Raw genomic sequence first — 12,532 nt, forward strand, 5'->3', positions numbered from 1 at the left:
GATAGTTTGCTGAGAATGATGGTTTCCAGCTTCATCCATGCCCCTACAAAGGACATGAAGTCATCATTTTTATGGCCGCATAGTATCCATGGTGTATATGTGGCACATTTTCTTTATCCAGTCTATCATTGATGGGCATTTGGGTTGGTTCCAAGTCTTTGCTATTGTGAATACAGCTGCAATAAACATATGTGTGCATGTGTCTTTATAATAGAATGATTATAATCCTTTGGGTGTATACCCAGTAATGGGATGCAGGGTCAAATGGTATTTCTGGTTCTAGATCCTTGGGGAATCGCCACACTGTCTTCCATAATGGTTGAACTAATTTACACTCTCACCAACAGTGTAAAAGTGTTCCTATTTCTCCACATCCTCTCCAGCATCTGTTGTTTCCTGACTTTTTAATGATCGCCATTCTAATGGGTGTCAGATGGTATCTCATTGTGGTTTTGATTTGCATTTCTCTAATTACCAGTGATCTTTGACTTTTAACAATCCATGCTTTTTTATTCCTGTTGCTTCTAAGAATACATATCACAAAATCAGATTACAAGTCCAAAGCACAAAACTCAGAGGAATATCAATATAAAAAGGACTTTCTTGGCAGCTCTTATCTAAACCTCACTGACTCTGAGGTGAATATTTCTCAGTATAAGCACATAGCCCAATTAAATGGAATATTGAGGACTTTAAATACAGCAGGTATCATTGTGAAGTTTACTTTGACTTTTATTTCTTTCCTTTTTGTTTTTAGTATTCTATTATTTTGAAAGAATAGACTATAAATTTTAGTGTAACTATTACAAGCAACTTTTACTCTTATACTGAGATTATCTACTTCATGAGATCACTGAAGTCCCTATATTATAGATGACCATACTTAGCAACATATACAATATCGAAACTGCCATAATTCCAATGATTTAAAAACAAAAACCAAATCCCAAACAAACAAAAGCAATCAAAATTGGTGTCTGGAAGTATATGAGTCAAAACCAAGTAACTAATTGTTTGCATTATTTTCAATGTTTAATCAATATTTACAGCTTTATGTAATGACTTCTAATAGTAATTCAGAATCCCCTAACCAGAAGAATATCTCCCCAACAAAGTATTTTATTTATAATTCTCCAAGGTGAGAATTCAGGCATAAAAATGGTAAAATATGCCAAGGGAATGTTGATAACTCACCTTGATTGAGTGCCAGGGCAGGAGCATACACCACCACTCCTGTGTAGAGAATCTGGTAGAGAAACAAGAATCAGGTTGGCAGTGAGAAAGGGACATAGAAAGGAAAACTGCCTAGAAAGTTCTTTATTGACGTTAGAGTTGTATTCTCTTCAACCTGTTCATCAAACATTGCATTCCTGTCGACTCTAATTTTGAAGTTGCTCACCACTATCAGTAGTTTGTAGAGGGGATGTAATCATTAGATGGAGGAAGAGAGTTGGATTTTCAAAATTGCTACTAATTTTGAGATATTATGGTTATATTTTGTATATCTCTAAGGGTTACAAAAATAGACTTAAGTTTTGATTCATCTTCCTTCTACCCATTTGCCTGATGCACGCATAACAGTGAACTCTCTACTGACTTCATGAGAAGCTTTACTAAGCAACAGAAGCATATTTTAGCAGTTTGCTGAAATAAGGAATTTAGAGGTGAGATAGAAAGAATCTGTGAGGAAAAAGTACTGTGCTGGGAAGACTAACAACATGGGTGATCTCCATAATGAATATGGCTTCTAATTCCCAGAAGTGCAACCACTATCCTGCTGGAAATAGGTCCAGTTTCTCCAGTTTCTGTTTGGAATTTCACCATGTAGAGATTCATGTTAGGGTTTTAAAAGGCAAATATCTGTGGGCAGGTAAAGGAGCATTGTTTTCCTCCTATTTTCTTGCCTAAATTCTTCAGTCAGTGAGTGGGAGTTTTGATTAAGAAGAGGGAAGAAGCTTATCCTCTAGGAGAAAGTACTTGGTGAGTAGTAGGAAGTATATCAATGCTGTGTACCATGGGCAAATATGGAGCAGCATGAAGACATCCCAAAGCTGGGAGGGTGGGAAAGGAGTTCATAAGAGAGAAGAGAGGGAAGTAGGAGTATTAGCTGGGAATATTGTCTTAACATGACTTTCAGCAAAATAGGTATTTGCTTCAACTCAGTTAATGGTTAAAAACACACAAGCCAAAAACAAAACAAAACAAAAAAACAGCAAAACCTAGTTACTGGACGATTTCATATCTAATCTACAGCAACTTGTACAGGTTAAACAGCAGTGAAATACATGTTAAAATGTGGGTGGCTTATACACACATACAAACAGCTTTATTTCCCTTTGTGGCTTGCAATATGCATTTGTTTGTTATTTTTAGTACAGATTAAAAGTGCTATCTTTGGAAGAAAGTAGTGTCTTCTTAGTATTAAGTGTCCTTTAGCTGAGTCTATTGCCCCCAAAATAAACAAATCTATATCTAGTAACCTCATAGTTTCCACATCTGCAGCAGCCATGACCCCTTACCGTCTGTACAATGTAGATGACTGTGGCAACATAGCGAACTGGTTTGTTGAATCGTAGTTGTAAGTACTAAAGGAAACAGAAAGACATGCAGAGTCAGTGAGGTTTAGATAAGAACTGCTAAGAAAGTCCTTTTTATCTTGGTATATCCTCTGTTGTGCTCTGGACTTGTAATCTGATTTTATGATATGTATCCTTAGAAGCAACAGGAATAAAATAGCAGGGATTGTTAAAACTCAAAGATCTATTAAAACTCAATTTTTGCTCATGTTTCTCATGATGATCAGAGAAGAGAAGTGGGTTGTTTGAATAAAAATTCAACTCTATTGACTTTCTGCCCAAAAGTCTTCCTAGTGGACTCACTGAAGCCATCGTTTCCTTTTATATTCCTGCTGCCCCAAATTTAGTTGAATCCTTTATTTTCTCTTTTCTGGATTGCTGTTGTGGCACCCCAATTGATCTCCCTAATACCAACCTTTGCCCACTCATCCTATCAACCACATATCTCCCATATCAATTATTTTAAAGCAGAGCTCTGATCATGTTGCTCTTTTTCTCAAATTCTTCAATGATTCTCTATCACTGACAAAACAAAGTGCATATCCCAGGCTTGATATTCCAAGCCTTCCATTGTCGGACCCACACCCTCCCTTTCTTAAATCGTATCACCAACCTTCACATAATTTATTCTCCACATGCAATTATTGTTTATCGTTCAGCTAACATGTTTTGTGCTTTTTCAGACCTTTCCTTCGTTTAGGCAGAACTCTCAATATAAGAGCCACTTCCCCCAAATTTCACAAAGTCTTAGTCATCTGTCAATGGATGGAAGGAAAAGTAAATACATTCTTTCAGATATAGAATTATGCAGTTTAAACAGTCTTTGTTCTTTCACAGATGAGAAATTCAAGGCTTAGATCATAGATGAAAGCATTAGCCCAATTGCTATTCCTGGCCCTGCTCATACTTCATCCTCTGAGCTCATATGGCACTAATATTAAGACTTCTTCATGGTTATCAGTTGCTATCTTGTATTTTGGTGTTGAATTTGATTATCTCACTGTATTAGTTTGTTATTAATACTGTACAAATTAATTACCACCAATTTGTTGTTTTGAAACAACAGAAATTTATTACCTCTCAGTACTGAAAACCAAAAGTTAAAAATCAATTTCACTGGGTCAAAATCAAAGTGTGAGCAGGAGGCTCCTACACGATGCTCTAAGGAAAAGTCAGCTTCCTGCCTTCCTGCTGTTAGGCTGCTGGCAGTCCTTAGCTTCTGGTTCCATCACTCCAATTTCTGCCTTTATAGTTACATTACCTTCTCTTTTGCCTGTCAAATTTCCCACTACCTCCCTCATATAAGGATATATGTGATTGTATTTATATAGAGCCTCTCTGGATAATCCAAGACAATTTTCTCACCTCAAAATCCTTCAATCACATTTGCAGTAATCCCTTTTAAAACAACAACAAAAAAAAACATGTAAAATAATATTCACAGCTTTCAGGGATTACGCCTGGATATATATTGGGGAAGGTATGCTGTTTTCAGCCTACCATATTTACTATCCCTGATATATACAAGTACTGTTCTATTTTATTCATTTTTATCTTTGTCATTTACATATTCATTCATTCAACAAACATTTGTTACCTGCTTTATATATTGCATTCTGACACAAAATGATAAGCAAATATGATATAGTCCATACCATAGAGGATCTTACAGATTAGATGAAGTGACCGTTAACAAATATTTATACCAATAAAAGTAAAGTTGCAATTGTGATATGTACTAAAAGAGCTAAAAGTAGCTGTGAACTTACTAAATAGTAGGGTCTGATTTACTGTTTTGGAGGCAAGGAAAAGTTTTTCTCAGTAAGTATTCTAGAAGACATTAATATGTGTCTTTCAGTGTATAATAAACATGTATTGAATAAACACAAATTTTTAAAGTATCAATTGGCTTGAGGATTAAATTTCTTGCTAGTAGTTTCTACTTGATAGTAGTTCTTTCTTTTCTGAATTAAAAAAAAATCATTTTGATTAAATCAAGGATTGACAACCGATTTATCCTTTCCCTAGAAACAATAGATAAACGTTTCATGGCTTACAGTGGGCCCTTCTTTGAAACTAAGTACATCTCTTGGCAGAACTGTGACTCCATTTTATACTAACTCACATTCTCAATTTATCCTGCCAGATTCTCCCAAACCTGAGGTAGAAAACCACCTTAATTTCAGGCCCTCTCTTCAGATGATACATTCTGTGAGCCAGAATGTATAGTCCAGTGAATATGTGAATGAGGGCACCAGACATAAGGAAAATATTATTGAGGAAGGGAAGTCAGTGAGGAGTCAGCAGTCTCTCAAATATCATAAGGTAGAAAACACTGTGAAATGTCTGTGGTGAAGACAACTTGGGTTCTAATCTTGTGCCCTTGGGAAGACTATTTTCTGCCACTAAGCCATGATTTTCTCTTCTGAAAGTGGGTGTTGTATGGATCAAATGGTGGGAGGTATGATAATGCCAAGTACAGAGCTAGGGCTATAGTAGGATTTAATGACTGCTGTGGTCACTGAGGGTGCAACAACCATAGTTTATTGGCATTCCCTGTTCCAGTACATGTTGATGGTATCTAAATGTGCCTGAGATTATCTGCTTGAGAGTGTTCTGAGCCTTTGCACAGGGCCCTAGGGCAGATCAGAAAGGCTTGCAGGTGTTATCATCAGCACTCAGCCAATGACTAAATGGGGTTGGAAGCAAAATACCCTGGCTTTTTGCCTTTCAGTGAGGACAACCCTGAGACGCACTTTATATTGTCTCTTTGAGATCCCCAGTTGGATTGAACCCCAGTTGTTCACAGTGGTAACCTGCTCAAAATTACGTTTTTTATTGGTATCTTTTTCTTTTGTCTCACATTGCCACTTGTCTATCACTGCTTACTAGAATCACTTCCCCCAGATCAACTTGCATTCAAATCCTTGTTTCAGGATCTGCTTCTAGTAGAATGCAACTTAAGACAGAGACATTTCTAGTAAATATAATGCAAGTACAAATTTTGAAAATACTTCTGTAATGAGGTGTGTTCTCTTTCTGAGAGGAACTCTTTTCTATCACGTAAAGAACTCAGGATAGCCTACAGGAGGATGACACTAAAGGTAACAAAGACAAGCTGTCTCATTTGCATTCCCCTAGGCCAGCAAGCTGCTAGCCAACTTGCTACCTATGGAAGTCACATAGATGGTCCCAAGTGAGACCAGCACAATTTTATGGGGCCCATCTGAGCCAGGTAAAATTGCTAATCTGCAGAATTGTGAGAAAATAAAGTTGTTATTTTGAGACATTTATATTGGGGTAGTATGCTGCATAGCAATAGATAACCATGAATACAAAGATTGGCACTAGAAGTGGGGAGGTGTAACAAAAACCAAAAATATGTAGCATTAGCTTTGCTACTGGGTGGCACAAGGAAGTCTGGAAAACCTAAGGGGCAACGAATCCTGAAAAACAGTAAAGCCATGAGGATATTGCTATAGGGTTCTGGAAAAAAATCAATGGTTTTCACATTTCAGTTAAGTTTCACTCAACCCAGTAAAATTACAAAGACAGTACTGGGGAAAAGCTATATGAACAAAGACCTGATCAGAAATCAGGCTCCTTGAATTCCAGTTTGAGATTTGCTGGCATCTCACTCTGTGATCTGTGCTTCAGGATTCTCATCTGTGAAAGAAGAAAGACTATTGCAACTGCATAATTCTATATCTGAAAGAATTTATCCACTTTTCCTTTCAATGCATTCACTCATTCATTCAATGGTCACCTTTGGTGTATATATAAGCTATTCCTATTGTCAAAAGTAAAAATGCAGCAGAGAAGTTGCATGCTTCATGCCTGCTTGTAAAAATACCTGAGGTGACATTTACCAACATTATGATGGATTATTTTCAGAACCCCAAACTTGATCCAGCCATACTCTTTTCCATCTCAGGAAATACCAACTCTACTTTTCATGTTGATTCGAGCCCAAATAACAGAGCCAGCCTTTACTCCTCTCTCTCCCTCCCCACATCCAATTCATAAAAGAAATCTAGGTGCTTGCCCCCCACTTTCAAAACATATTTACTTGCATTCATCCTCTCTTACCACCCTATTACTATCATCTCTTGCTCAGATTATGTATGTACACTCCCAATTACCTCCCCGCTTCAGCAGTAAAAGCCCTAAAATTATTCTTAATATCTAGCTAGAGTAATCCTCTTAACATACAAATCCCATCATGTCACTTCCCTTCCCAAACACTGTAATGACACATCATTTCTAGAGTAAAAGCTAATCCCTATGATGACCTAAAAGGCCCCATAATGTTGGTTCAGATCCTAAATATCTCTTTTACAACAAATATTATATAGCACCATTTACTCTGCTGAAATAGTATTCAATAATATCTTATAAACATTGAATTTCTCAAAATACAAATATAATTACTAACAATACCACCACTGTTATTTAAAGGAGAACTAAAAGGAAAGCATTTACCTAAAAAAAAGTATGTAATGTATGAATGCTCAGAAGCCACTGTACAAGAAAACACAGTGAAATAGTAGCCCGGGCATTATCAGAAAGAAAATTTGAAATTGAAGAGAAGTAACTAGTTCAGAAGCCAAGAAGTCCAAGAAATATGAGAGAACAGGTAGACATTGGCCTATAAGCCAATATTAAATTAGGTAAATAATAACAAACTGGATTTATGAGTGTATGATAAGAGAAGGAAGAACTTTAAAGTGAAGATAATATTATGAGACTAATAATAAACTGTACAATTGAGATAATGAAAATATATGATACTGCAAACTAGCTAAGCCTAAATTATCACTTGAGGGTGAGAAGAATTCCCTATACATTGACTTGTGACAGGGTAGTGATAAAGTAGCACAGATGGCATATCTTAGTCTTGAAATCCCACTGCATATCAAGGCATTTAAATCAGTTGGCTATTGCTATATAACACCCACCCCCAAACTCATTGGCTCAAAAACCAAAAATTTATTATTTCTCATAACTCTGAGGACAGGCTGGGTGATCTCTCTGGTTTCATCAGGACTCTCATGTAGCTTCAGTAACTTCGAAGATCAATGGAGAGAGGTCTGAGATGGCCTCACTCACAGGTCTGGTAACTTGTATTGGCTGTTGGCTGGGTGTCTCTGTTCTCTATGTGTCCACTGCTGCTCCTGAAGCTAGATCAGCTATGCCAGCTTCCTTACATAGCAGTATCAGGGCAGCATTCCAAGAGGACAAAGGCAGAAGCTACAAGGCTCATAAGGCCTAGGCTCCAAGCTCGCAGAACATCACTTTGGCTACATTCTGGTGGTCAAAGCAAGTCACAAAACTGGCCAAAGTTCACAGGGTGGATAAAGAGACTCCACTTCTTTCAGTCTTTAGTATTTAAAAAGAGCCTAGAAAGCATACCTTTCAATAACTACTAGAGAATGGAGGCTGAAGAAAGAAACAGAAACTCAAGATACTATAGACAGACTAAGTGGTATAAATTTGAAGATAGCAACAACAATGATGCAACACTCTTACATAGTATTTACTATTTGCCAGGCTCTGTTAAACGTATTTGTATACAATACATCATTTACTCCTCGCAGACATCCTTTGAAATAGATGTTTTTATTACCACTATTTTACACATGTGAAAACCAGGTATATAAAAGTTAAGTAATTTACGCCAAGGTCATGCAGCTAGCAAGTGGCAGAGCTGACACTGAAAGCCAAGTCAACAGAGTTTAGAGTCCATACTCTTTTTTATTTTATTTTTTTAAAGACAGTCTCACTCAATGTTGCCCAGGTTGGAGTGCAGTGGATCTCGGCAGTTCACTGCAACCTCCGAGATTCAAGTGATTCTTGTGCCTCAGCCTCTCGAGCAGCTGGGATTACATGTGCGCCACCATGCCTGGCTAATTTTGTGTGTGTGTGTGTGTGTGTGTGTGTGTGTGTGTGTGTGTGTGTGTTTTTAGTAGAGATGGGGTTTCTACATATTGGCCAGGCTGGTCTCGAACTCCTGACCTCAGGTGATCCACCCAACTCGGCCTCCCAAAGTGCTGGGATTACAGACGTGAGCCACCATGCCTGGCCTAGAGTCCATACTTGTAACTTGCATGCCATAATGCCAATTTTTATAAAGCAAGAGGTAATCCCAAAATAACCTTATGTCTACTTTACACACTCTGGTTACTAAAAAGTTAAAAATATGTAGAGGCAAAAATAGTAAATATTTTAAAAACAATTTAGTAAATTAAATTCAATGAAATCCTTATATTTTCAATACTTGTACTAATTTATTAATTTAAAAAGAGAATCAAATCTCCTCAGTTATATAATTGCAATTGGTTTAGTTGTTTTTGCAGTAACTGAGCCATTTTACTAAAGCCAGTTACAGCTAAGCATGTATTGAGCAGCATATGTGGAATAGACAGATTGTTCGAAGTAAGTAAATTGTTCGATAATTTTAAGACAATGTTTTTATTTCATTTAATTTTTGGAAAATGTGCTAATTTATAGTGTGTGTATAACTTTTTATTGTAAAGTTACTGTGCACTAAGGTAGTACTAATATGTGCAGTAGTTTTTGAGCATTACAGCATTAAAATATCATGCAGTGCAGAGTGAAATTACTCATTGTGTATGTGTCTTTACACACTGAAAGACATCTGATGTCTCTACCCTCAACTCCCTAAACATCGGTAGTGACCCCAATCATTGTGACAACCAAATATCCTACAAATATCCCAAGTGCTCCCTCTGTGTGGCACTAGCCCCACTGAGACCCCTGCTGTATGTAACTGGGCACTCCCATCTCTTTGATCTTACCTTTTACCATTGTCCCCTTTGCTCTCTCCTCTCCAGGCACACTGATTTCTTTGCTGTCCTTCAACATGCCAGTCCTACTCCTTTTCTAGGTCCTTTGCATCTGTGACTCCTTCAGCCTGAGATGTACTGAGATGTACTTCCCTTGTCAGGTGCAATTATTTGCTTTCTTCCAGTCTCCATTTAGATGTCCTATTTTATTTGAAGTTTCATATGATCACCCTCTATGAATGTGGACATTCTCTACTCATACCAGCATTCCTCCTCTCTATCTCATCCTATTTACTTTACTTTTACTCCATTTGTTTTTGTAGGACAGGACAGCATAGTTATTTAGCATATGATATCTAAAGTTAGACTGCCTGGTTTGAAAAACTGTTACTTGCTAGCTTTATGTCACTTAGCAAGTTACTTAATTCTATATGCCTCAGTTTTCTAGTCTGTTAAAAGGAGGTGACAGTACATGTCTAAAAAAGATTGTTTTAAGGCCAAAAGACTTAACACACATAAGGAACTTAGAGAAGTACTTAACACATAGTTAAATAGCATATACATTTGTATTATGATTTTCTTACACAGTATATGTTTATTGACTGCCCTTCTCTGCTATGAAGTAAGCTCCATGACAGCAGCAACTTGGTGCAATGCTTTATGCCTAGGGCTACGAGAATGCCTAGAACAAGCTGGGTGTGGTGGCAAACTCCTGTAGTCCCAACTACTTGGGAGGTTGATTCAGGAGAATCACTTGAGCCCAGGAGTTTGAGAATGGCCTGGGCAACATAGCAAAAGCCCCATCTCATAAATAAATAAATAAATGGAAAAAAAGAAGAGTGCCTTTTTAAGTATCTTAAGAGTAGATGCTTAATGAGTATTTACTGAGTGAATAGTCATAAAAATTACATTACATAAAACCATGGAATCAATAACACTTTTTAAGACTTCCTAAAAAGTGTTCATTTGCCTGAGTGGCTTTTGAAGGCTAGAATAATGTTTTATACTCATTTAGCTTACATATTTTTTAAAAAAATAGGTTTCTTTTCAGTCTTCTGCAGTGACTTAGTAGGAATGATATTGGATAATGAAAATAAACACCTTATTAATAGAAACTTATGTTTGATCACACTTCTATATGGAGCATGCAAATTCAATTTTGAACATGATGTCTTCACTGAGAATCATTGTAAAGCCAAAACACCACTGCCTCATTTCCCTCTCATTAAATAATTCCTATATTTGTATTATTTAACAGTTCCTTCCTGTTAAAATGTTTTGTACTTTTCAAAAATGTTTCCATTTCCTCATTAAAAATTAGTCTCATTATAATTTCTATTAAAATGCCCTCTACTCTCTGACAGAAAGACCACTAAGTAGAGATACAGAAAAAATTAGGTTCTCAGGTCACTTTACTATTCAAAAATCTTAACTAAGTCATTTATCTGTATCTCAGTTTTCTTAGCTGGAAAATTGCCGTACTCATGAGAGATGTTCTGTTTGCTTTTCAGAATGATGACATTCATAATAATAAAAAATAACATCAGCCCTCTTTATTGCAAACCTCCTACAAATGAGGCCATACATTAAGTGCTCACATAGAGGTTCTCATTTGATCATTAAAATAGCCCTGTGGGATTCTCATCATTATTTTCCTTCTACAGATGGGAAAATAGATATGTCTCTCTCCAAAGCTTAGGCTTTTTACAAAAACATTTTAATGTCTTTCTCATAATGTGTAATTGTCCTGAAAATCAGTGAGTGTTCTTCAACTACCAGGTGCTATCATCAAGAAGATGAGAAAAAAAAATAGAGAAGAATGGAGAAATTATCTTACCTCATAAGTGCTGGTGATACCAGATCTGTAGAACACAGGGAGAAAGAGCTCTGATGTTAAGATGATGACAAGTAGGTAAGCAATGAAGAAAACTAGGAAGGATGCCCCAAAGCGGTAGACTTCAGAAGGGGTCCCCAGGACCGTGACAGCTGACATGAAGCTGGCTGTCAGAGACAAGGCGACAGGGCCAAAGCTCATTTGCCTTCCCCCAACCAGGAACTCTCGGGAAGTTGCCTTTTTTCTCTCCTTAATGGCAAAGAACACCCCAATTCCAGAGGAAACGAAAAAGAGGGCTGCAAATACAACATAATCCCAAATTGCAAAGTTCTTCACCTCCATATTGGAAAGTATGACACCAAAGAGTTTCTTTCAACGAGGTCTCAGGAAGAAGATGTTTCCAAAAGCAAAGTTCAGTACAGTGGATGCTTTGCTGAGAGGAGAGACTGTGATTCCCTGAAGAAAATGATTACCACAGGCACTTGTGTGAATCTTCAGACACCAACGTGTACTTAGGGAAGATCTCAAAAATTGACTTCAAGGAAGAATCTGGTGGTGGTATTGGCACCAAGAGATGAGAATTTGAAATCTGACCCTAGCTAAGAGCGGTCTGCTCCTCTCCTAAAGCATATGCCACAGAGAAGGAATTCAGATGTGTTCTGAAATTAATAACCACTGGGGGTGGAATGGACTGGCCAGATAACATGCTGTTTTATCTCTTAGATTTTTTTTAACTTAAGGTTAAACATTACTGGGAAACATAGAATTGATAACAATTTACCACCTCAGCATTTTTAATTCGTGAGATGGAATCTGTAAAATGCAAACACAGTCCTCAGCAGTGTCTTCCTCTTGAAGAAGGGAGAGTGAAGGCTGTGTGCCTGCAGTGGTCTGAGGCAGTGGATGTGGAGAGAAAGGAGCAAAGGACTAGGAATTCAGAGACCTTTGCTCGAGTCCTGGCTCAACCACGAGAAAGCCGTGAAACATTTCATAAATCATTTAACATTTCTGAACTTCACCTGGAACACAGGGATAATAAGACCTTACAAGGTCTTTAAAGACTGAAGTCTTAAACTTCCTGAATCTTTTTGTCTTGATCTGTAAAATCAAAGGTAATAATATGTACCCCATTGGCTATTATCTGTGCTTACAGCAGAGCACTCTTGAACATCATAGTTTTTCTTTCTTTACTCTAGGACCTAGAAAAATGGATTTGCCATTAATTAATAAATTATTTATAGCCTTAAACTTTATCTTGTCTTTCTCTTATTTTCACCAGGTTACTATAACTGTACCCACAGGCTAAATTAGAATTA

General features: G+C 37.1%; 1 protein-coding gene across 1 annotated transcript in view; it reads right to left on the minus strand.

The window, feature by feature from the left end:
- The window catches only part of SLC5A12 (solute carrier family 5 member 12), a 52,478-nt gene extending 40,584 nt beyond the window's left edge, over window positions 1–11,894 (minus strand). The window contains exons 1-3 of the mRNA XM_030829114.1: window positions 11,220–11,894; window positions 2,520–2,585; window positions 1,195–1,246 (exon numbers count right to left, since the gene is read on the minus strand). Of these exons, the coding sequence (XP_030684974.1) occupies window positions 1,195–1,246; window positions 2,520–2,585; window positions 11,220–11,558 (457 nt within the window). The 5' untranslated portion in view covers window positions 11,559–11,894. The remainder of the gene's footprint in view (window positions 1–1,194; window positions 1,247–2,519; window positions 2,586–11,219) is intronic.
- Between the last annotated feature and the right edge of the window lie 638 nt (window positions 11,895–12,532).

Source organism: Nomascus leucogenys, chromosome 15 (assembly GCF_006542625.1).
Source record: "Nomascus leucogenys isolate Asia chromosome 15, Asia_NLE_v1, whole genome shotgun sequence".
In the NCBI taxonomy this organism is placed as follows: Eukaryota; Metazoa; Chordata; class Mammalia; order Primates; family Hylobatidae; genus Nomascus; species Nomascus leucogenys.